Genomic DNA, 26,599 nt, shown 5'->3' with positions numbered 1-26,599 from the left:
CCCGAAGTCGGAATCGGCAAAGGTAAACCCGAACCTTGCTTTTTCGTAATTTTCTAGTGCTTAAGTAGGATTAAAAATCCATAAAATATTCGTGGTAGCTTAGAAAATTACGATTCTTTTTGCAATAGCTTAGTAATATTTCTAAGGACCGCGGGGCAGAGTTTTATAATTTTTAGAGCTTATTTGAACAGTTTTTGCAAAAATGATCAATTATAAGGACTAAATTGAAATTTTACATATTGTGATGAATGATTGATTTGATGGGCCCAGGAGGGGCTGTGTGATGTGATTGAGTTGTGGATATATGGATTGTGGATATAGAAGTGTGTTTTGAGCTCTTTTGCAGGTTGGGTAGGTCCTAGGTATAGGAGAGACTCTGCCGGATTTTCGGCACGACTTAGGACGTATTGGGTCTTTTCTTGATTTGTATTGAGTCATTTGTATTAAATAATTGTAATATAATTGTCAGGTGAGTCGGGACAGCCTTCTTCCTCTGCCCAGCCGCCACAGTGATTGTCGTCAAGTCTGTGAGTAGAATATTAATTTTAATTGTAATTTCGATATTATTATATGTTCAGCATGCCCATGCATCACTTATATGCATATATTTATGTAGTTAAACTCTAGGCACGATTTTTGATGCATTGATAAATGTTAAAGTGCCTTGGATGTTGTTGTGGTAATTTGGAGCAGTGTGCGTGCGTTGGCGTGCGTGTGATGTGGTGTGGACTATGGATAGGACGGGTAGACACGGCTTGAGTTCTTCGCTGGGACCCGGTCCTTCGGGGTAGACACGGCTTGAGTTCTTATTTGGGACCCGATTTGGTATTTAAGTGAAAGTCCGAAGTGAGTTCTTATTGGCACGGAAGTTGGATTTAAGAGAGCTGTATAGGGGATCAGCTCCCATATATTATGATTGATGTTACAGGGTGCGTGAGTGCTCCAAATTACCTTTTTGATGTTATGATGTGAAAATGATGTGGATGTTGCATTTCACTCTACAGGGTGCATTAGATTTAGATAGTTATAGAGATTATGGTTAAAATTGATATTTTACTCTCTGAGTCGAACGCTCACTCCTGTTCAATATTTTTCCAGGCCACAGGAGGATATTTTTGGGGTTAACCTGCTCCCTTTCCTCGCAGGTTGTTTATCAATGTTTGTGTAATTTTATTAACTCCTAGAATTTCCGCATGTGTTAGAAGTATTTATTTGAGTATGGTCTGTAATATTATTATCATGTTGGACACAGAACGTATAATGATATGCATGTTTGATGGATTGGATGAGGGAGCTGAGCTCCCATTTATTATTATGTTGATGAGTATATGGAGGGTGAGCTGAGCTCCCCAATTGACTATATATTGTGTTTACAGGTCGGGTGAGTCGAAAACTCCCCGTTGGTAAGTCCATTTTATGGCCGGACTCTGTCCGTTTGTTTTCTTGAAATTGGGCCCAAATGGGCCTTAGAGTTGGGTAAATGAATAGTTAAGGCTTACTACGGGCCTCGGGGGCTTTAGGCTGGCCTAGGTCCTAGTGCCGGTCCGGCCCATAGGTTAGGTCGTGACATATGGCTAAAGCAGAAAGATTCATATCTAAATAAATATTATAAAGTTAAACTATACTTATCTCAAAAATTAAGTCATGCATAGATAAATATGAACTATAAAATTACAAATTACTTGTTAAATTATAAAGCTAAACTATGAAAAAGGATTATTAAAATATTGTCAAGCGACACTCTATTATTTTTATATGTGACATTTTAAAAAATTTTCACACTGCATTTATTAAAGTTATTAATAAGACGTAACTTTTCATAAAATTATTATAAATTATTAAAATTTTTAAGCTATATCTCATTTAAATATAATTCTATTTAAGAAAAGTACAATTAAAATCAAAATATAAGAAATTATTTAGTGTTGTCTTTTTTATTATAGTTTTCATAAAAATATATAATTCAGTTATTTAATATATATTAAAGAAGTAGTAGATATCTTTAATGTTCGTTTCCTAGTAAGCGTACCTTATTTTTTAATGACGGGCTTTAAAAAATTGTTCCTATTTTCAGGGAAAAATATCTAATTTATTGCTATGCTTTTAATTTTCTTAGATGTAATGAGTTATCTGAGTTCATATATCTTAGTGATTATCTAAAGATATAAATTAGTTTAATTTGACAATTTTGATACAGTGGTCATAAAAAAATTAAAAAATTAAAAACTTATTTAAAAATATTATATTAATTACTATATTTTTATTAACATTAATTAGTATTCTCTATATTTTTTATTTATTATTATTTTTAGTTTTTAATTAAACCAGTCCAGGGACCCAAAAGTATATAACACTTCATCAAACAAACTCAAATTCATCTTTTTAATTGGTTAAAAGTATAAGCACACACATGGAGGAAGTTACACACCATTTGATAAAATCATGTCAATTTTATCAAAATATGCTAAACCTTATATCCCACAAACACGCTGTCCGTAAATGATATGGGATCCTAAAAAATCTAGTTAAATTTTAGTCTAATAACTAGTAGGAAACAAAAATATGCATATGTATTCTAATTAGATAAACTTTTAATATTATAGACCATAATTTTTTCTACTAATTCATTAAATATTACTTGCCATTTTCAATTAGAAATTGAATCTACATTCCTTATTTTTATAGAAATAGAGACAATAATATATTTTATTTCCAACATATTTAATAGGGGACAACAAAAAATATCCCCTATTGTTAACATTAATAGTGTTTAGAAACGGCATATATACTCATTTCTTTTGTATATGAAATTTATATTATTGAGAAAAAAAGTTTTAAACGATCCTCTTTTATTATTTCTATAAAATATTTTTGAACCATATATTACAATCAAAATTACTATTCTTAATTATTTATAAAAAATATTTTTGGATCATAAATTTTAACTTGTCCCCTAGTATATATGGTATCTCATTCTCACAAATTTACTAGTTTTCAGAACCCTTCTTCTGAGTGCATATACATTGAAGTTGTAGAATGCATAGGAGACTGAAGCAGTTTACAGTTACACGCATTAAAAAAATGTTAATTTTAATTTTAAAACAAAAATGTAACATTTATCCATTGTTTAAATGCAGAAACAGATTATTATTATTATTAGAACAGAAATACGGAACATGGAAAGTACTCTTGCTAAGCTCTTTATCAGTACATAGAACTTCTTTAATAGCCAATGACTTCCTCTTTCAGTTTGCCTGAAGTATTCTTCCATGATTTTCTTCCTCCACAACTGCAAAGCGACACATCTCGTTAGAGATATATAAGACCCTTTAGCATGTCAGGAGAAACATTTCAATGGTAGGAGAATTAATTATATTTGACAAATTCCAACATTCAAAAAAAAAAAAAAAGAAAATGTTAACAGAACTAACGCTGAATGTGAAAAGGATCAGGCCAATCCTTACTCTTATGTTGTTTCAGATTACTTCATATAACAATAGCACGGAGTTTGGCTCGCGGAATGGAATAGATACTTATATACTTACTTTCATGAGCATTGGTTGAGATGGGAATCTGTGATGATGAGTTCTGAGCTGAATGATAAACTGTACGTTCTGAAGACTCTTCATTCCGGAGCAAAGATGTTACAGCTTCTTTCACCTTCTCCACCACACTGGCATCACGAGGACTTTTTCTTGGACTAATTGCCTCAGATATCACTTGAGAAAGTGCCTTCTCATCCTGCCCTGGCTCTAGTTTCTGCATTATATACTCCTTCACTGAGACCCCTTTATCCCATATTTGCTCGCCGGTACTAGGATGATTTCTAGCTGCCGCAGGCGCTGACTTTGGTGCATCCTTTTCCATTGAAGTTGGCGCTTGTTTTCCTAGTTTTGTTGCAATGGGTAGTGCTGGCGGAGTTAATGCCATTGCTTTAGGACTTGCTGTTGGTGGGTTTGATGTCTTCGCTGTAAGTTTTGGTGCTAATGAGGCTTTTGTGGCAAGGTTTGGTTCTGGTGGTTCTGGTTCTGGTGCTGGTGCTAGTGCTGGTGCTGATGCTGGTGCTGGTGCTGGTGCTTGTGCTTGCGCGTCTGTGTTTGTAAGAGTGAGACTTTGAATTTTCGAAGCAATGGCATGTGTTGCATCAGTTACTGTGGCATAAGCCGGTGCCAGTTTTTCTGCCACAGTTTCAGTTATTGTCTTGGGAGCCTTAGCAGGAATAGGAGACTTTTGATCAGAGTTACTACTGCTAACACTGCTTGTTAAAATATGCTTCTCAGATACCACAGGAATTGCTCTTGGATGCTGTCTAGCTGTCTCCTTGTACCCCTCAGGTGCCATCTCTGATTCATACACTGAAAATGAAATGAGACTATAGTAATTAGTAAGGAAATTAGCAAAATAATAGAACGTACAATTTGTTGGGCTCAAAACTGTAAAACAAATCCTATTCTAGCTAGCTACTTATTCAAAGGAAAAAAAAAAATCTTTAAATGCATGTTACTTGGGGCTCCAAGATATTCAGGATCTTCATCTTCATCATCCTCATCCTCCAAGCTAACACCCCACGAGGGTGTAGCATTATCATCCTCATTGTGCTTCTTCTTGCTCAGAGTGTGTCGCCATTTCCTGGCCTTCTCCTTCACTTTGGCAAGAACAGATTTTCTATGTGGTGTATGATCATCCTCCATGTCATGTTCCCTCCCTAATGGTTGCATAGCACTCAGTGACCACCTTGAATCCCCTCCTGCAGGGACAAACCTCAGGACTTAAACTTGAAATTTTCTTAGATTTGGGATCAAATTTGTTGTCCGAGAATAATTGAACATAAAAAATGCAAAAAACCCATTAATCAAGTATGCGTAAATTTTGTAGTTATGACATACGTTACCTCGCATAAGTTGCTCAACTGTTGGAGAGGATGGAGTTCTAGGAGCTTCACCTGGCCTCTGCATGCCATCATGTGGAGACATTGCTCCAATTCTTGGTTGAGGGTGGGTCATAAATTTTGCTCCCTGAAGTATGTCTTTCCTAATGTCTCTCAAATTTTCTACCTCTATTAAAATGGAGAGGGAAATTTAAAAGAAACAGTAATGCTCAAGCATCAGTTTGCGGGGTTCTTGCACAGGCGGAGAAGAGGAGCCACACGTCCTGGTAAATGGATGAAATGGCTTGTGGCTTACATTTTTTCACATGGCAATAAAAACTACGTAGTGTTATTTGATTGCTAATTGCTAGTCACAAAATATTGTCTCCTGAAATAGCTAAATGACTAGGCCTGTATAACTATTTCCCTTTCCTTAGCCTCATGCCCTGGCACAGGAACTTTTAATTTGTTCAATCAAAATCTCCACCTTGAGTTTCTTGTTCAATTAGGAACTTCAGTTGTTCTACACCATATGATTGCGCTATACTGGTACTTCCAAACTTTGTCATATTGCTCTGAAAGATTAAATAAAACAAAATTTACAATTTTCTAAGGGATTATATCGCATTGCAAAAGAAAATATTATTAAGAAAAAAAAAAATCTTAAGCCAACTAGGGGTGGCCACGGTCCGGTTTCTAATCGGAACCGAATCGGAACCGATTCAGTCAAAATCGGACTGAAACCGGTCAAAACTGGAACTGGCTTCGAACCGGACCGAAACCATTCTTCTACGGTTTGGTTCAAGTTCATATTTTTTAGAAATCGGTAGTTCCGAATTAGATTAAACTGACGACTCTGAACTGGACCAAACTGGCTATTTAAATACAAAATAATTCAATAAATACCTCATTTTACTCCTAATTCATATATATATATATATATATATATATATATATATATATCATTAATTCTCTATACAATTATTCTCTACACTCTCTTTAATTCTTAATACTCTTCCAATTTCTCTCAAATTTTCTAAATAATTATTTTCTACACTTTTTTTAATTCTCAGTACTCTCACAATTCCCTTACTTTATTATTTTATATATTCACTGAAATTTTTAATATTATCTCAATTACTCTTATTATTTTATATCCTCAATAAAATTTTCAATACCCTCTATTTTAATTTTTTTTTTCTTTTATACTTTTTCAATTATTAATTATCATATAATTTTTTTAAAAATGGCAAGTAATACTCAACTCAACTCAACTCAACTAAGTTTTTATCTCAAAAATTTATCGGGGTCAGCTATGTGGATTCTTTTTCTCCACTCTAAACGATTTTGGGTTAAATCCTCGAAAATGTGTAATGCTTCTAGCTCATGTTGTACTACTATCCTCTAAGTCAGTTTAGGTATACCTCTTCTTTTCTTTCTATTCTCTAACCCAATGTGCTCTACTTGTCTAGCTAGAGCTTTCGTATATTTACGCTTCACGTTACCAAACCACCTCAATCTCTCTTCTCTCAACTCATAACTGAAAATTTTGATTCCTCTAAATCCTAAAGGGATACATAGGCAAAATTAAGTTCATGCACCATTTTCTTTTTTTTTTTAAATTAATTTTATCTCTAGTTTTTTAACAAGTTCAAGTCTTTGCTTATTAAATTTTTCTTAAAAATAAATTATTTTCATTCTTTTTTTTCTTATTTTATTTTGATTGAAAGATTTCCAAAAAAAATTAAAATATTTTTATAAATTTAATTTAAATTTTAAATCAATAAAAATTTTTCTTTAATTTTTTCCTTTAAGTCACTTTTAAACTGACCCTAAACCGCTTTCAAACTGTCCTCTAAACAGTTTTGAACCGTCATTTTTCGAACCGTCTTTTAAACCATTTTAAACCGGGGCTCGAACCGAAACCGACAGTTTAAGAACCGTCTTCCAAACTGTCTCATTACTGTTTGGTTTAAGTTCATAATTTCATTAAACCTGAATCGACGGTTCCAAAACCGTGGCCACCCCTAAAGCCAACCTTTCCCTCTCAAAGGAAAAATGAGAAATAAAAAATGTTTAAAAAATAAAGTATTGTATAATTTCCATTATTAGTTCTTGGAACAAATACTAACCCCTTCTGGTGTCATTTAACCTTGACATCTCAATATTAACGGCAGTAGGAGAAAACAAACATTATATCATATAGAATATTAATTTTCTTGCCCCCAGTGGTTTATCATGCATATTGTAGGCACCATATTTTGTTCGAGCTAATAAAAAAACCTTTTTTATAGACACTATATTATTTTGTTTAGGCCTATAAAAATTTTAAAAAATAACAAATAAAAAATAAAAAAAAAATTAATTAAAAATATATGTACAAAAATACAATTTTATTAATTAGGTTGTTATTTTCACTATTACTTTAATTCTAATTTAATTTTTTAATTTTATTTTATATTTTGACTTTAGTTTTAATTTTAATTTTAATTCTCTAGCTTATTTAAGTTTTTTTCAATTGAATTCCACTTTTATTTTAATTCTAATTTGTAATTTAATTTTAGTTTCTTAAAATAAAATAATAATATTGAAAAGTTTTGATCATCAATTTTATGAAAATCTAATTTCATACATTAAATATAAAATTTTTATTTTTAGAAAAATTAAAGAAAAGAGCGAAATTGTTTCAAGTAATCTCCACCCTTTATTTTCTTTTTAATTTTGTTTCTTCACCTTTAGATTTAGGAGAATAAAACAAAATGGTAGAATTAAATCTCATTCATCAAAATTTATTAGGGTTTTTTAGCCATTAGATTTAAATTACTTAAAATAATTGTACCTTTTAATTTTAACTCTTTATTTTTCTAAGAATAAACCTAGACTCTTAGATCAAAAAGTAATTAAACAAAATAGTTCTAAATTAATCCTAGCCATTAATGTTTTTGAAAATTAATTTTGAACTATTAGATTAGGGGTTTATTAAAGAAATAAAAACGAATTTTAGTTTTTCAAAAAAAAAAAGACGAATTTTAGTACTATTCAATCCTAGCCCTTATTCTTTTTTTTAGAGATTTAATTTTCACATTTGGATTAAAATTAGTTAACAAGTTTTAGTACTATTCAATCCTAGCCCTTAATATTTTTTAGAGATTTAATTCCCATCTTTGGATTAAAATTAATTAAAGTAAAGAAAATAAATTTTATGCAATTTAATTTGTAAGGATGGATTCTTGACCCTTAAATTAAAAAGAAAGAAAATAAAATAGTCTTAATTTAATCTAAACCTTTCATCATCTCTTTAATTTTTAACCGTCAGTTTAAGATTTTAAAAAGAAACAAAAAAAAAAATTGTACTTTTAAATATCAACCCACCATTTTCTCTCCTCAAGAAAAGTTGCCTTTTTTAAGCATATATATATATAAATCCAAAACGTCTTCCATCACTGCCGTTTCACCCTCTCCCTTTGCCTTCTCATTCTCTAACCCACACCACTCTTGAATGCAGTCTTCTATCAAAATCAGTTTCCTTGTGATCTTCAATGCCATTTATCCTTACAAAATCAACAAACCCAAATAGTTCATCACCTCATTGTTCCCCCTCTTTACTGAAATCACCAGATCCATGGCACAGAACAAAGTGGCACCAGTCTTTTGTCAAGCTTGGCTCGAATCGCGTCCCAAAGCACTATTTTGGTTCAGACATAATATGTATTCAACACTCATCCTCTCAAACAAGCAAAGCCAAGAATTTGATTCAATGGGGTCAAAAAATTTTGCTTTGTTTAATTCAAAGAAAAAATTATATATAATAATAAATTATTTATTAGGGAAAAAAATTCATTTTCAACATATAATTGAGTAGAAAAAAGAACATAATTTTATAAGTAGCTATAATATTAAATTTACTATTGTCCTTGATTAGTTTTTATTTTTTGAATACTTTTCAATATGTGTAATCAAATAATCATATATAACTGATATCTTATTCAATTTTGTGATCGAGTTTTCACATTTTTCATTGTAAAATTGCAAATGTAACTAGTAATATTAATGCCAATTTCACAAGCAAATTAAACAATCCAATAGATACACTAGATTTTTCTTCGTTTGGATTAGCTTTTGAATGAGACTACTAATTCTCTTAATTTACCTTATGAAATTGAGTTTGTTCACTAGTTTTATTAACACAAAAATAAAAAGAAAAAAAGACGGTCAATTGTCATAGAATGAGATAAAAGAATAAAAAAAATATGTTAAATAAAGAAATTGTGATTTTGTGAATACGAGAAATAACAAATATAAAAGTTAGAAAAGGAAGAGTCGGAGAAAAAAAGAAATGTATTTTTAGAGTTTAGAGGATAGATTTTGACTATTTTTAGATATTTTTTATTCACTTTAAAAAATTAAAATAATGTGTATTTTTATAAAAAAAAATAAAATATTAAGTATTTAGTGTTAACATCTAATAACTCTAAATTTATTAAATATAAAAATATTTTTTAAATTTTAATATAGTAAAAAAATTATTTGTTATATATATATATATAGTTTGTTTTTCATAAACATTGAGTGGGGTCAATTGAGCCACTCAATTACACCTAAATCTGTCCTTACTCTCACATTCGGAGGATGCCAATCTCCACCCCTACTAACATTGTGTTCTTCATTCCAAGTCGTCTTTTGTGCTGTTGGTAAAGACCAAACTATAATCTTATGTCTTTGAAATCTTTTTTTAAGTTGTTTTTTTTTTTTTCCTCATTTGGATACTGATTTTCTGGTTGTGTTTGGTTAATAAAAATGGGTCTCATTTTTGTTATGTGAATTCCCTATTAAATAATTCTCAATGGATGTTTATTTATTGTGAACGTCTCAAATGGAGCTTAATATTGTTAATATGATAATGAAGTTCTGTGTTGTTTTAACTTTAAGATTGGATATTTGAAACTTGATTTGATTAGCAATTTTAGAGATTCATATGTACCAATGCTTTGCACTACCGTCACTCATAATTGTTTAATTGATTTAGTATGAATTTTTGCTAGTGGGTCTCTATAATTTCTTATGAGTGCTATGATCTGGTAGCTGTATTCAAGTGGGTATGCTTCCGTTATTTTGAAAATTGAAGTCTTGGTTTGCTGGCTCATTGGGAAAGCATACTTAAAGTGCAATCGGGTATATGAATGAAAGTTGGGTAGCTCATTCGTTAAGAAGATAATCAATTGCAATGTTATTCATTTTCTGATATTTTTAGTCTGTGAAACTTAGCAATCAGTCTAGATGTTTTGTATCAACAGTGCCTCCTTGCTAAAAAGACTTGAGAGGTGAAATATTTTTTAATATTAAGGTTTTGATGTTATTAGCTACAATGGACACCTTAATACCATGGCGTTTATGATTGTAATATTTAAGCTAATAGTTTCATATTTGCAATTGCATTTTACATCTGCGTTAAAGGTGTATCAGTATGCTAGATGGTTATTTAAGGAGAAATGTGATGCTTTTTCAAGCTTTAACATTTTCCCGTGCTTGCTTTAAATTTGTATTATGAATTATTAAAGAAAAAGGTTCTTTTATCTCATTGTTTGTCTTGTATCATATGACAATGCTAATAATAATTATAATAATTCTAGAATTAAATTAACATGGATTTTAATTGATGGTCTATCTTAAATTAGGCCATTAATTTGAGATAGATTAAATTGAGATCCTATTAATTATATTTATCAATTTTAATTTAGTTTATTTTTATTTAATTATTGAGATTGATTATCAATAATTTCATTTTCTCAATAAATTAAATTAATTTAGATTTTAAAATGTGCATTGATTGCCTTTAATGATGAAATTTTTAGCGATTAAGGGAGTAACCTTTTAACTATTATACTTAAATAAAATATAATTTTTTATTTAACAGCAAATTTACCTTAAATCATTTTAGAATTAATTTAAAATATTTTTGTTGAAATTAAATTAAATATATAATTTTTTTATTTAATGACAAACTTGTCTTAAACCGTTAAAAAAATAATAATTATAATATAATTTTTGGTTTAACAATAAGTTTGTCTTAAACTATTTTATAAGTTTGTCTTAAATCTTTAAAAAAATTTAATTAAAATATATAATTTTGATTTAATGACAAATGTATTGATTTAATGACAAATTTATCTTAAATCATGAAAAATAAAAATAAATTAAAAAAATTAATTAAATATATAAATTTAGATTTAACTTTAAGTTTGCCTTAAACCATTTAAAAAAATAAATAAATAATAAATAAATTTAAAAAAATTAATTAAAATATATAATTTTAGGTTTAATAGTAAGTTTGCCTTAAGGCAGTTTGCTCTGAATCATTTTAAAAATAGAATTAAAATTAAATTTTTTTTTATCGACAAATTTACTTTAAACCCTTTTAAAAAATAGAATCAAAATTAAAATACTTTTTTTTAGTGCAGTAAAACTTTTTTCAAAAAAAAAAAAAAAATTCAGAAGGCAATAATCGATCATTCTGGTTTGACAGAAAGCTATCCTTAAATCATATAAAGGTTTATAGTTTAACAGAAAGTTTCTTTTACATCATTTCTTTAAATAATTACAAAAAAAAAAAATTAACAAAGATAGTGATATATAAATAGAAATGGTAAAATTATTTCCCCTAGACACTAAGTCCCTCATCTTATCAAAATTTAATGAGCGTATGAATGTCAGTATATCATTTTTTATATAGGAGTAAAGTTATTGAGTACGATTTTAGGAAATTTCTATTGAAATATCAGTAAGTCTATAAATAATATATGTGCTTATGCTCATTTACTTGCCCATTTTGTTATTAATTACATCTCATATTATTTGTCATATAAGACTCACTTCAAATATAATACATTCCATTGTTCGGATACCAATAATAGGATTAATGATATGCGGTTGAAAGTTTTTACTATTTATTAAAAATTCATATAAATTGAATGACATATTTCTTGGACTTAGAGTTTCAATCCGAGTAAGTGAGGAATCTAATAAAAAAAAATAATAAGTCACATGCATAACATCCATGTTGAGATCTTAGCTCCATTTTAACAAATTTCATTTTTTTTTCCTAAAAGCAAACTAATATGAATACTTTCATAATAAATATAAAATTTTCAAGATCTTTTTTTATCATAGACATTTCAATAAAATGATCAAAATTATGTATTTCAATGCAAGTATTAATTTTCCCCTTTCAAATAAAATATAGCTTCTACTTTTAACAATGTGACCAAAAAAATTTAATTTAACAAAAATTTAAATTGCAAGTTCATTTTCCTTAATGCTCTTTTATTTTAAAGTAAAATTAATTTCAAGTAAATTTAATTTTATAGCAAAGAACTCAAGGTTCATATTTTATTTTTACTTATTCACTTTTGACGCAAATTTATTTTCCGGAGATGATTCAAGATTTATATTTCAATTACCTTCCAGTTTTTGCCTATAAAATTTTTTAAATTACAAATAAGATTTGACTGTTGTCAAACTTAGAGCCTCATTTTTTAGATGGACTTTTTTTTTTAATTTTATTAACAAGTTCAAACTAAACATTTATTTTCTTTACAATTGATTAAAACCTAATTGTTTTAAAAAAAAATTAAATAAATGAAATAGATAAAAAAAAATGAAAAATGAGTTAAAATTCACTTTTAGAGTTACACTACTTATAAGATCTCGAACCTGAATCTCTGGATTAGAAGTGATAATTTTTTTTTTCTAAAATTAAAAGGATTTCTTTAATTTTTTATTAAAATTAAAGTGGCGACTCTTTTCGACTTTAGTGAGAATTGTCAAGTTACAGTAAAACCCTTACATCACATATGAGAACCTACAAAGGGATTTAATCCACTCCAACTCTCCAGGAACAAAACGATTAGAGACTTGAAAGCTTTGAACTTAATGCATTCTGACATTTGAAAACCAAATAATCCAGTCTTGTACCCGCAAATACAAACTGGACGTAACAATTATGACGAGGTGATAAATACAGTTGAGAAAGAGATTGGTATTATCCATTATTTTATCCATAACTATAGCGATGAGATGATCTCAGGTAAATCTGTAGTGCCACTCCTATGGAAAATATTGCCCAGTTTTCTGTCACACGAATCACTCAACCACTGTCTGACCCTGAAAGTTCCCAATCATCTGCCTACTGCAGTCACCAGCTGGATTGTTATTTGCTAGGTGATTAATATTGCAAATAGAAACCACTCCTCTGTTATTTTAAATCCAACTGACTATAAGCAGGCTTCTTTGTCACTCCTCTATCACACATTTAGTTTCCGTACATCTGCTGCATCGTACCAGCAGCCTCCCGACGTCAACACATTTGATGGTAATATGTATGTCTCAGGATCATTGGGCCACGGCTCTAGAAGCTCTTTTGCAGAACAGGCAGCAAATTCTCTATTTCCATGAACTAAACAAGATCTAAGCAGAGCTTTTGTAAAGAGGGCTCTGGATCTTTTGACATGCTGTTATGACAGCTTCAGCTTCATTTAGATTAGATACCCAGCTCCACCAAAAATACCAACACGCTTAATGCTCTATATCACTTCTCATCAAATCAAAATACTTAAGAGTCCGTTATCAACAAAACCAGCATGGATGTAAGCAGATAACACTGCAAGAAAGGCGGTATTATCAGATTTGATCTTGGTTTTTCTCAAACAATTCTACGGCCTACACATCCATGATGAGCACATCCTGTTAGAAGTGTTGTGGCAGTGGTATAGAATAGACTTTGAGGCGTGATGAATCACTATCTTTAAGGTATTAATTGCCCCCACTAGATTGCTGCAAGGTTATGGCAATATACCTCCAGGATACAACAAAGCCTGAAATCTGCAGACAGCAACTCCTGAAGATTTACCTTAAGAACTCTTTATATGAACTGAATTTAGAGAGACTAGAAGAAAAGAAGAAGAAGTAGAAGTAATATATCTCTGGATTAAAAAAAACTCATCCATATTTATAATGAATGAAAAGTCATGGCACCTTTACTAGATAGACACATCTGTCTATCTCCAATAGATACAACTGTTTATGTAATAGACATGTCTGTTTATTAAAAGATACCTATACAAATAGTTGTGACTATTTGTATAGAATAGACATGTCTGTTTATTAACAGATACCTATACAAACAGTTGTGACTGTTTGTATAGAATTGATATGTCTGTCTATTAACAGACACATCTATTTGTTAAGTGCCATAATAGAATAATATATATTGAATTATATATATATAATTCTATATATATTTCACTCTTGCCATTCCTTCACTTTCTTATATTTTAACAATATAGAAATTCTTTCTCTCTATACTATCTAACATACAAGCTATTTATAACAATCCCCCACTTAGCTTGTATTGTTAGATTCCATTGTTTCATGCATAATGAAAAGTATCTTTTGATTTAAACTTTTCTTTAGTGTAAGTATTTCAAAGTTCTAAAGAAATCATGGTGGCCTTAGCTTAAACCTAGATTCCTATTAAATAGAACCGGAAATACTACACACATGAATCAATTAGTTCAACTTAAAAAGTTCACCAAAATTTTAGCACGAATATGGCCTTGTGCTACCTCCTGTTTTCATGAATATTTACAAAAGTTATTCTCACTTTTGTTGAAGCGGCACCACTTCCTATGTTCATATAGGTGAAGTTTCCTTTGTAATAATTTTAAACTTCATTAAGAGTATAAACACTCATCCTCATTCCATTAACTTAGTACACAAAGTACTTTAATTACACTATTTACTAATGACTTGTTGTTACCCTTTAAACTTTATTTAGTAATAATACTATAAAGTAGGGTTCCCATCATTAGTAAATTTAATGGAATATTCTAAATCCTAATCAGCACATGTGCTTATGATCATAACTCTCGAGAGCCCTTTTATTAAAGGATTTGCTAGATTATTATAGGATTTAACATAACCATGGTAATAACACCATTAGAGACTAATTGTCTTACATTTTCATGTCTTAAGCTTATATATATATACTTTCAATTGTATATTTTACTATAAACTTTAACCATCATGATTTGACTATCACAATATAAAGAAATAGATAGCACAGGTTGTGGCCACAACTTAATATCCGATAACAAGTTTCTCAGCCATTCTACTTCTTTACCTACATTCGCCAAAGTTATAAATTCGGATTCTACCGTAGAATAAGTTATACAAGTTTGTTTCTTTGATGCTTAAAAAACAGAATCTCCACTTAAAGTGGACACCCAACTAAAAGTTGACTTATTATCCTTAGTAATACATATCCAATTGGTATTTATAACACTTTAGGATCTCCAATTATATTTGTTTCACTAGTCAATCATATAATCACATGTTTATAACATGAACTGCATAAATAATTCACAGTCTAGGTTTGTACCTTATTTGCAGAAATAAATTGCTCCATAACTTGTTTAAAATGAGAGTATCCAACAATAAAGAACCAAGCTAAACTTGCACACACACACAAATGCATACTCATTTGTTCTTTTGTCACTTCTTACAAATGACTTGTAAGGCTCTTATTTTTACTACTCAAAATGTACCAACCTTTTGGCCAATTAGTTCATCTCTTCATGCATGTAACTATTTAGAAGAATTGCATCTTTTCATTTAGTTACATCTTTTGGCCAAGGGACATAACTCTTTGCATAGATACAATTCTTTATATGGTTTTTATACAATTGAAAACTTATCACAGAATAATCTATAGTTTATAATTCCTTTTTTAAATATCCAAAAACCCTTGAAATTTCTTTTCAATATTCCACATTAGGATTATTAGTATATCTTGACAATTTATACATTGCAAAAGCAATATCAGGAGTAGTGCAATGCATAACATACATTAAGCTACCAATAGCACTAGCACACTCAATTTGAATAATTATTCTACCAAAATTTTCAGTCAATTTGTAATAAATATCATATGGAGTATTTACTTCCCTCAATATAATGAAATTGAAAAAGAGTAAAACCCCCACTATGTTATAGCTGGGTAGTTTTAGGCAGATCCCTCAAGGATAATAACCAAAATATAAATCTAGACAGCAATTTTAAAATTCTCCCAAGAATAAATTAAAGAATAATAATGTTGATTATCAGTAAAAATGAAGAGAAGAGACAAAAAAAAAAGTTAATAGATTTTTGTTCCAAACTACTATTTATAAAGCATTTGCATCTCTTCAAACATATACAATAGTTCACTTTGTATCTATTAGAATAATTGTATCTGTTCACTTACACCTTTTAGAATAAATACAATCGTTTGCTTTGTATCTCTTAGAACATTTACATCTTTTCACTTATACCTTTTACAATGTATACAACTGCTCACTTTGTATCTCTTAGAACAATTACATCTGTTCACTTATGCCTTTTAGAACATATACAACCGTTCATTTATACCTCTTAGAACAGATACAACCATTCATTTATACCTCTTAGAACAGATACAACCATTCACTTTGTATCTCTTAGCATAATTATATTTATTCACTTACACCTCTTAGAACATATACAATCACATTTATACCTCTTAGAATGTATACAATCACATTTACTTATACATTTTAGAATAGATATAACTATTCACTTATACTTCTTAGAACAGATACACCTATTCACTTTGTATCTTTTAGAACAATTATATTTGTTCATTTACACCTTTTAAAATAGATATAGCTATCGGTAATGAATAGTTCATTTTGATGCCTTTTAATGAACATACATAACTCTTTCAAAATGAGATAAATTTTATTATCACTAATATTTTTAACAATATCCCCACCTAGTTAGTGATAGACACAATTAATATGAATTAGGATTTATGCATATAAAAGTGTTTTTCGACTTATGCACATAAATCTTATTACCTTCTTTATTACATTCACCATGAGCTTTAGCATCATAACATAACCTTATATTTCTTCAGACATATTATCAAGTATTTAGAATTCAAAATATTTCATAATGAGAAATTTATCCATACCTTTTTTTTTCTGTATTATATTCGAATTCTAACGAATTTCAAATTTCTTTTGGAGACTTGACAGAGGTAAACAAATCTTATAGCCTATCTGATGAGTTGTTGAGAATATGACCTCTGCATGGCAATTCATCTTCTTTTCCTGATCTGCTTTTACCTTCTCAGTGAACATAATTTGTTCCTTAAAATGATCAAGTTTCATGAACTCTTGATTCATCACGGAAACAGCCTTAGACTCTATTGCAATTAATACCTTAAAATTGTTATGGCAGTGGGTATAGAATAGGCTTTAAGGCGTGATGAATCACTATCTTTAAGGTATTAATTGCCCCCACTAGATTGCTGCAAGGTTATGACAATATACCTGTGATACAACAAAGCTCAAATCAGACAAAGAACTCTCAAGATTTCCCTTAAGAACTCTTTATATGAACTGAATTTAGAGAGACTAGAAGAAAAGAAGAAGAAGTAGAAGTAATATATCTCTGGATTAAAAAAAACTCATCCATATTTATAATGAATGAAAAGTCATGGCACCTTTACTAGATAGACACATCTGTCTATCTCCAATAGATACAACTGTTTATGTAATAGACATGTCTGTTTATTAAAAGATACCTATACAAATAGTTGTGACTATTTGTATAGAATAGACATGTCTGTTTATTAACAGATACCTATACAAACAGCTTGATTGTTGTATAGAATTGATATGTCTGTCTATTAACAGACACATCTATTTGTTAAGTGCCATAATAGAATAATATATATTGAATTATATATATATAATTCTATATATATTTCACTCTTGCCATTCCTTCACTTTCTTATATTTTAACAATAAATAAATTCTCTCTCTATACTATCTAACATACAAGCTATTTATAACAAGAAGTGCATTCCACGAAATCACATCATGTTCTTACATCAACCAAAACACTCTCTTTGAATCATTGATGGCTGGCACCGCATCTTGCATACATAGAAATAAGTTCATTCTGAACACAAGTTTCAATCAAACCCCATTTTTAAAATATGCGCATGCATTTTCCTTCTGCATGGGCTGAAATATGCTCTATTGCTCCTAACACTTGCAAATGTGTAGAAATCCATATTGACGCCCCGCCCTCTCTAAAAGTAATTTTGTCAATCAATTTATAATATCAGTTCGCTACTGGATAATTTTATCAAACAGTCACTCAATTTTGCTAATTATTTCATTTCATTAATTATATTTTAATTTATTTTAATAAAAAACTCATTTTTTATTTTTTATTCACTCACCTTTTAATTATATTGCTATGTGACGTATCTCTTTAAACCATAAAAAAAACATATTTAATTAAAATTTCTTTTTCTTTTTCTTTTTTTCTAGAAATAGGGGTTAGCAATTTGTTTCTTTCTATAGTTTTTTAATCTGACTTGGCAAATAGATAATTTTTTTATTATTTAAAGCCACCCATTGGGATTCCATTGGATTCTATTCTAATTGATTGATAGTGAAAATAGAAAGATAAGTGATTTTATTAAAATAAATTAAAATATAATAACTAAAATAAAACAATTAACAAAATTGTGTGACTAGCAAGAAAAAAATTTTTTTTTACTACATAGCTTTGCAATATCATTTAATTTTAATAGAAAAACTAAACGGTTAGCAAAATGAAATTTCAACAATTAAGTTGTTTCTCTTTTAAAATAGTTGAGATTAAATTTTACTTTAACCAAACCTTGAAAATTATATTATAAATTACCCTAAACTAAATTTTATGTCAAATAAAAAAATTAAAATTTTGATAAATTAAATTATCTATGATTAGTTATTTTTTATTTAATTTTAATTAAAATTTAACTTTAAAATTACAATTTTAAAAATCACTCTCATTATTATGAGACTTGAAACTCTCTAATAAACTTATTTAATTAGTTATCATGATAATGGACAACTTAACTTTGCTAACTTTTATCAAAAGTATGCGAAATGATGATTGCAAATACATTTTAGTTCAATATATAGTTTTAGTCAAAATTTTAATAGTGATCTATTATTGTTATTGAGCTATATATGTATGTATCTCTGTCTTTGATAATAATATATATATATATATATATATATATATATATATATATATATATATATATAATATTAATTTTATTTTTTTTAATTGAAAATTTTTATAACCTTGTTGTAACTTTAAATATTCCGAGCCCAAGAGTAGGAGTGAGCCTTTTTCGGTTCAATTTGAATAAATCGAATCAAATCACCTTAATTCGATAATTTAATTTGATTTTTAAAATAATTTGGATAGATTCGATTTTGTATTATAAAAATTTTGATTATTTCGATTTAATTCGATTTTGAAGAGAAAAAAATTGATTAAATCGAAACGAACCGAATAATTTTATTAATTTTTTATTTGATTTATTTTTATTGAGAATTTATGAATTATATGTAATTATATACATATAAATTGTTTAATTTCATTGATTAATAGTTATTAGGTTCAAATCAATGTCAAAATCAAATTAAATAACTTGAAAATTAAGTCTAAATTAAAAAAATTAATAAAAAATAAGACCTATTGGTTTGAACTAAATCAAAATAGAGTGATTCAAATCGATTCAATTTTTCTTTAATTTCGATTCGATTCAGTTTTTAAAATTTATAATTCAATTTTTATGATTTAATTCGGTTCGATTCGATTCGGTTTGAACCGAAAGCCTGCCGCCAAGGGTTCACCCAGGCTGAACCAAGGTGCACCTGCGCCCATGAACCTCAGTCACCAACCAAAGCCGACCCCATCCTCCTATGCCTGATGACTGTTGACTGCTAAAACCCCATTTCCTATCATCTGCCTTTCTCCTTCCTCTCTTATCCCTCCATACTTTACAGGGCCATTGCCATGTCCTCTTTTGCCGCTCCCACCAATCTCATAGCCAACGCTCCTCTCTCCTCCTCCTCCTCTCTACCTTCACGCCGCAAGTCACGTGCTAGTGCTGCTGCCCCTCGTGCTTCCCCCTTCAAATGCGATCTTTCCTCCTTTTCGAACTTATCTTCATCCTCGCAAAATCCTAAACCCCGTGATTCCAACTCACACAGTTCAATTCTTAAATCCTTGTCTAAGTCCCTAGCCCTTGCTGGAGTTGGCGCTTCCGCCGCCACTTTCCTCCTCCGACTCACCCCCATCTTCAACGAGGGCCCTGGCAGCTTCGGCGGTGATAATGGCGGCGATTGGTTCGGAGGTGGTGGTGGAGGCGGGGGCGGAGATGGTTTTGGTGAGGGAGGAGGGTTCTGGAAGAGACTGTTTTCTCTGGCGCCGGCAATTGCGGACGAGTCGCAGTCACAGGAGTGGGATTCACATGGTCTTCCGGCCGACATTGTTGTTCAGCTAAATAAACTGAGTGGCTTCAAGAAGTATAAAATTTCAGAAATCCTCTTCTTCGATCGGCGGCGATGGGCCACCGTGGGCACCGAAGACTCTTTCTTTGAGATGGTCTCCCTACGACCTAGTGGAATTTACACCAAAGCTCAGCTCCAGAAGGAGCTCGAAACTCTAGCCACTTGCGGAATGTTCGAGAAAGTGGACATGGAAGGAAAAACTAAACCAGATGGAACCCTAGGCATAACCATATCATTCGCAGAAAGCACCTGGCAGTCAGCTGATAAGTTTAGGTGCATTAATGTTGGATTAATGCCGCAATCAAAACCCATTGAAATGGATCTGGATATGACTGACAAAGAGAAGCTGGAGTATTACAGGAGTCAGGAGAAGGATTACAAGAGGAGGATAGAGAAGGCGAGACCGTGTTTGTTACCAATGGCGGTGCGTGGTGAGGTGCTTCAGATGTTGAGAGAGCAGGGAAAGGTTAGCGCAAGGTTGTTGCAAAAGATTAGGGATAGAGTGCAGAAGTGGTACCATGATGAAGGGTATGCGTGTGCTCAGGTTGTGAATTTTGGGAATTTGAATACCAAGGAGGTGGTCTGTGAAGTGGTGGAAGGGGATATTACCCAGTTGGTCATTCAATTCCAGGATAAGCTTGGGAATGTTGTTGAAGGGAACACCCAGCTGTCTGTTGTCAAGAGAGAATTGCCCAAACAGGTGAATTCAAAATGCATTTTCCCTTTTGTTTGTTATGCCTCCCTGATTAGTGAGATGTTAGATGACAGCCTGTTAGGCTTCAATTTTATGTTAGGTCTTATTTTTATCCAGGTTAGATCAAACATAAGTTCCATGTTCAGCAAAATACTGTAAATACAATCGGATAAATTACTTGATTTTATAGGAAAACAACAAATGAATAAAGCTAAGGATACATATCCAACCCCAGGAAATTGGTGATGGTCAGTTCAGTTACATGAAATTTGGGCAATGAGCCAATGATTACATCGATTCACTTGCATACGCTATAACAGCGAAAATTATACATTTTTTATCAATCTACGGCACATATATGCATAAATTGATGCATAAAACAAACTATTTAATGGGTGATTGGCTGTTTATTCAAATGTTCAATTTCATAATAATGGCATGTGATGTAAGTGAACTATCATTGCATTTGATAGAGATTAATACTTAATGTTTGTCTATAGTCTCAAACTTGAAGGAATTGTTTGTTGTTAGTTTGTAGTTCTTCTTTGGCAATTCAACGGTTGTTAATTGTTCATTTACATCTTCAATATCTAAAGCTTTATGTGCTGATTTAATATTTTATTTTAATTGGTGATATATAGCTTAGACAAGGTCAAGTTTTTAACATTGAAGCTGGGAAACAAGCTCTCAGGAACATAAACTCATTGGCCTTGTTTTCAAATATCGAAGTGAATCCAAGGCCTGATGAGAAGAATGAGGGAGGAATAATTGTTGAGATTAAACTTAAAGAACTAGAGCCAAAATCAGCTGAAGTTAGTACCGAGTGGAGTATTGTTCCTGGACGTGGAGGGCGTCCTACATTGGTATGTCTATCAAGTTATGTATTTTGAATTTGTTTGTCAATCGATAGAATTTGGGGCTTCAATACATCATTTAATTAATGTTATACCATTTCTGTTTAGGCTTCATTCCAGCCAGGTGGAACTGTTTCTTTTGAACATCGGAATATCAAAGGGCTTAATCGATCCATTCTTGGTTCAATAACCACCAGCAATTTCTTCTTCCCTCAGGTGATTTCACCTAAATTTATATTTTGTTATTCCTCAATAATGCCTATGGATGATTCACTATCCTTTCTGTAATATTTTACATCTAAAAATTTCCATTATTAATCTTGTCACCAGGATGATCTTGCTTTTAAGCTTGAGTATGTTCATCCATATTTGGATGGTGTATATAATCCATCCAACCGTACTCTCCGTGCAAGCTGCTTCAACAGTCGGAAACTAAGTCCAGTCTTCACTGGTGGGCCAGGAGTGGATGAAGTCCCTCCTATATGGGTTGATCGTGCTGGCCTTAAAGCTAACATTACAGAGGTGATTGGCAATGCCTCTTTTACGTCTGCTGATGTTTGAGAAGCCTTTTGAATTCTAGTGTTTTCTTAATGCATGCTTATTAATATGCGTGGAACAGAATTTCACCCGTCAGAGTAAATTCACTTATGGAATTGTGATGGAAGAGATAACAACACGTGATGAAAGCAGTCATATCTCTGCCAATGGTCAAAGAGTGTTGCCGAGTGGAGGAATCAGCGCAGATGGACCTCCAACAACCCTCAGTGGTACAGGCATTGACCGAATGACATTCTTACAAGCAAATATCACGCGTGATAACACCAAGTTCGTAAATGGAGCTGTAGTTGGTGAGAGGAATGTGTTTCAGGTTAGCTCATGTTCGGATAACAATAAGTTTAATTAGTTTTTTTTAAACTAGTTTTATCCTAATTGAGGTTGAATTGTTGATTATATAATATTCTGATTTGAACACCCCCTTGTTGTTCCATTCTTTCTCTTTGTTAATTGACTTAGTGAGGTGAGGAAAGTAAAAAGTTCAATTATGATTTGGCAAGGAAGCATTTGGATCCTTTTTTAATTATTAACGTGGTGCACAAATCAAGACCAGACTCAAAAGACTGTGTTTTCCTATTTTCACAGGGATTTCTATTTTTAATTGGGTTATTTATTTTCCTAGATAAGTTTTATTTATATTTATTAGTTTATTTAGGACTTTGAAATATTATTCCTATTTAATTTAGGTTTTTTTAAATATCTCTTCTGTTGATATTAGGATTTTTTTAATTCATTTCTACTTAGATTAGGATTTAAAGCTCTATAAATACCGCTTACATTTTCATTGTGTGAAAGTTTTTATATTTATTCAATGAAGTTTTATCCTTTATAAAGTTATATTTATTTTATTTTATCTTTAGATTCTGAATTGAATCTTGTTATTTTAAGGTCTTGGATTAGATATTGGTTATTTAAAGGGTTTGATTGTGTGTCAAACTTTTTTCGCACTACACGCTGCGTCAAGTGGTATTATAGCAGGGATTTTTGCTCTTGTTATTATGTCCAATACTAGTGGTAGTGGTAGCAACCAACCTTGTGATGATGATCAGGAGTTGCAAGCTCTTTGGAGGATCATCGATGAATGAACATCTACTAGCAATATTGAGAAGCAATTGTTGGAGATTTGAAAGCTAATGCTTACTTTTTTTGGAGTTGCTGACCATGAGGATGGGAACAATGAATTGAATCAAGCCGGAGGAGATAGCCATGGTAGATTCAACGATTAACCTGTCCTTTTAAATTCTAGGAGGGTAAAAGTTGAACAAAGATATCAACTTGAATAAGAAAAACAACCTTAAGTTGAAGACCATAAGCTTGAAGAATTTGAACTTGAGCAGACTGAAACTTTGATTGTATTGCCTTTCGTTATGATTGATGATGATGAGCTTGAATTGGAATTTCTTGATCAATCTATCATAGAGAAGGAAGTTGAAATTCGTAAGGAAGAGGAAAGAGTCCTTTTAAATTCTAGGAGGGTAAAAGTTGAACAAAGATATCAACTTGAATAAGAAAAACAACCTTAAGTTGAAGACCATAAGCTTGAAGAATTTGAACTTGAGCAGACTGAAACTTTGATTGTATTGCCTTTCGTTATGATTGATGATGATGAGCTTGAATTGGAATTTCTTGATCAATCTATCATAGAGAAGGAAGTTGAAATTCGTAAGGAAGAGGAAAGAGAGTTGGAGGTATCAATTGAACATGAAGAACAACCAGCTATGGAGGAATCAATGAAGATTAAATATTTATCTAATCATTTAATTCCTATTGCTTTCATTGATTTTATTTATCCAGATGTAACAATGGATGCAAAGAACAAAAGTTATTTAACTCAATTTTATTCAAGTCAATCTTGTTGATTCCGTTCAAGAAGGAGACATGGTGTAAGCTTCTATGTAATCTTCTAGTGGTGTTTTTTATTCTTCAACACTTTAAAATTCGAAGTCAAATTTATTCGAAAGTGTGAGCTAATAGCGCGGTGTGCAAATCAAGATCACACTTGAAGACTTGTGTTTTCGTATTTTCACAAAGATTTCTATTTTTAATTGGATTATTTATTTTCCTAGATAAGTTTTATTTATATTTATTATTTTATTTAGGATTCTAAAATATTATTCCTATCTAGTTTAAATCTTTAAATATTTTTCCTATTTATATTAGGACTTTTTAATTTATTTTTACTTAGATTAGGATTGAAAACTCTATAAATACTTTTTATATTTTCATTATGTAAAAGTTTTCAAATTTATTTAATGAAGTTTTTTTCTTCATAAAGCCACGTTTGCTTTATTTTATCTTTAGATTATAGATTGAATCATGTTATTTTAAAGTCTTAAATTAAATCTTGTTTATTTTCAAGGGTATAATTGTATGTCGATCTTTTTTCACGCTACACGTTGTGTCAATTATCATCTTCAGAAATCAATCTTTCATCAACCTTAATGTTTAGATTCAGGACCTGAGTGCCATATTACCATGCTGGTGTTAAAAATAAACAAATCTAGGATTACAAGGGTTTATGAAAATTTTTGAGAGAGAATAGTGCATTTGAAGTGTAAGTTACTGCTGTATGCATTTCCTGAGTTTCTTGAACTGCAATGATTTTTCATATGCTCGATGTTTCCTTCTCAAGTATTGATGTTGGACAAAAAAGATGAATGTGCATTTGGGTCTCAGCTGCTTTCTCCACTACACATGGAGTTGAAGATTTGGGTTATGCCCTTCTCATTTTGTCTTTCATATCTTCTTCATATGTAACTTGTTGACTTTCCTCTAGGTAACCCACAGATTTTGTGTATGAATGCAGGTGGACCAAGGCCTTGGAATTGGCAGCAAGTTTCCTTTCTTTAACCGTCACCAACTAACCATCACGCGATTTATACAGTTGAAGCGAGTGGAGGAAGGTCCTGGTAAATCACCACCACCTGTACTAGTCCTGCATGGTCATTATGGTGGTTGTGTAGGAGATCTTCCGAGTTATGATGCTTTTATCCTTGGGGGGCCTTATTCTGTGAGGGGCTACAACATGGGTGAATTGGGAGCAGCCAGAAACGTCCTGGAGGTAAGAATTACTGGAGACAAATTAGTGTCTGGGATGAACCATCTTCCATGCTATCATTTTATTGCTGTTTCATGATAAAGTGAGGGGTGAGAGATCTTTACGAACCATTACAAGAACTTATTATTTATACATGGAAATTGTGGCTGTTTTCATATACATTATGCTGAATTGCAGACAAATATTTGATTTTTTTTTTTCCATGTTTTTCCATGTTGCCTGCAGCTTGGAGCTGAAATACGGATACCTGTGAGAGATACACACGTGTATGCATTTGCAGAGCATGGAAATGATCTGGGAAGTTCCAAGGATGTCAAGGGGAACCCAACAGAGGTATACAGGAGAATGGGTTATGGTTCATCGTATGGTGTTGGTGTTAAGCTGGGTTTGGTGCGAGCGGAATATGCTGTTGATCATAATACTGGTACTGGATCATTGTTCTTTCGGTTTGGGGAAAGATATTGAAAGGCAGTCAGTTTCATTGATTTACTTGGTGCATTTCGGCCATTAGGCTTCTGGAAGAAACCAGCGGAATTCTTGATCAACTGAAATTTTGTGAGATCCATAGAATTAATGTGTTTTAAGCAGCCCCCTTTTCCAATAGGTTTTGGTTGGTCTTTTACATCTAGTACTTTAAGACAATGAGAAGATTAAGATGATGTCTTAATCGTCTCATTATTCCTTCAGATTGCCTTTCTCTGAGCATGTTATTTTATATTTGATTGTGCAAAACTCAGAACAAATTTTTATGATCAAGTGATTTAATTTTCTCCCTATTATCGTTAAGCTTTTCTTGCATTTAATTTATTTTGATGCAGAATTGATCTCAATAGAGTTGAATGATGAAAAATGAATCTTGTAGTTGATATCATCTAATTTGAAATGACAGCTTAATTGCTGTTGTTTGAACTTGATCTCTGTCCACTCCTTTCCTCGACTGCCCAAGCTGAGAACTACGCTCAGGTTACTCATAACTGACATGATTTATTCAGAGAAAAGATTTTTTCCTCTTATATGCCAATACGTTACACGATTTGATGGAAAATTATGCTGTCAAGCAACATCCTTTATCTCCAGCCTCAACTCTGGCTTGGGATTTTCAGTAGGGTTATTAATTTTAACAGGCAT

At 31.1% G+C, this 26,599-nt stretch overlaps 2 protein-coding genes across 2 annotated transcripts; one reads left to right on the top strand and one right to left on the bottom strand.

The window, feature by feature from the left end:
• Positions 1-3,139: 3,139 nt before the first annotated feature.
• Positions 3,140-5,025, bottom strand: LOC110635261 (uncharacterized). The gene is made up of 4 exons (XM_021784527.2): positions 4,892-5,025; positions 4,505-4,747; positions 3,546-4,355; positions 3,140-3,289 (listed from the first exon to the last, which is right to left on the bottom strand). The coding sequence occupies exons 1-4, from the start codon at positions 5,001-5,003 to the stop codon at positions 3,246-3,248; spliced, it is 1,209 nt and encodes a 402-aa protein (XP_021640219.2). The 5' UTR covers positions 5,004-5,025; the 3' UTR covers positions 3,140-3,245.
• Positions 5,026-19,705: 14,680 nt separating this feature from the next.
• LOC110635248 (protein TOC75-3, chloroplastic) lies at positions 19,706-26,257 on the top strand. The gene is made up of 7 exons (XM_058137517.1): positions 19,706-21,010; positions 21,646-21,867; positions 21,967-22,074; positions 22,189-22,380; positions 22,478-22,726; positions 25,220-25,474; positions 25,697-26,257. The coding sequence occupies exons 1-7, from the start codon at positions 19,814-19,816 to the stop codon at positions 25,934-25,936; spliced, it is 2,463 nt and encodes an 820-aa protein (XP_057993500.1). The 5' UTR covers positions 19,706-19,813; the 3' UTR covers positions 25,937-26,257.
• The last annotated feature ends 342 nt before the right edge of the window (positions 26,258-26,599 follow it).

The sequence above is a fragment of the Hevea brasiliensis genome, chromosome 16 (genome assembly GCF_030052815.1).
Source record: "Hevea brasiliensis isolate MT/VB/25A 57/8 chromosome 16, ASM3005281v1, whole genome shotgun sequence".
NCBI classification, from domain to species: Eukaryota; Viridiplantae; Streptophyta; class Magnoliopsida; order Malpighiales; family Euphorbiaceae; genus Hevea; species Hevea brasiliensis.
The sequence above is the reverse complement of the archived record's forward strand: the minus strand, read 5'-3'. Positions and strand labels throughout refer to the sequence as shown.

Coding starts and splice junctions, on each gene's coding strand:
- LOC110635261 (XM_021784527.2), bottom strand. CDS start 5,003: ATGACCCACCCTCAACCAAGAATTGGAGCAATGTCTCCACATGATGGC. Junction 4,356..4,504: donor TGAATATCTTGGAGCCCCAA/GTAACATGCATT, acceptor TTTCATTTTCAG/TGTATGAATCAGAGATGGCA. Junction 3,290..3,545: donor CTCAACCAATGCTCATGAAA/GTAAGTATATAA, acceptor GTCGCTTTGCAG/TTGTGGAGGAAGAAAATCAT.
- LOC110635248 (XM_058137517.1), top strand. CDS start 19,814: ATGTCCTCTTTTGCCGCTCCCACCAATCTCATAGCCAACGCTCCTCTC. Junction 21,868..21,966: donor GTGGAGGGCGTCCTACATTG/GTATGTCTATCA, acceptor ATTTCTGTTTAG/GCTTCATTCCAGCCAGGTGG. Junction 22,075..22,188: donor GCAATTTCTTCTTCCCTCAG/GTGATTTCACCT, acceptor TCTTGTCACCAG/GATGATCTTGCTTTTAAGCT.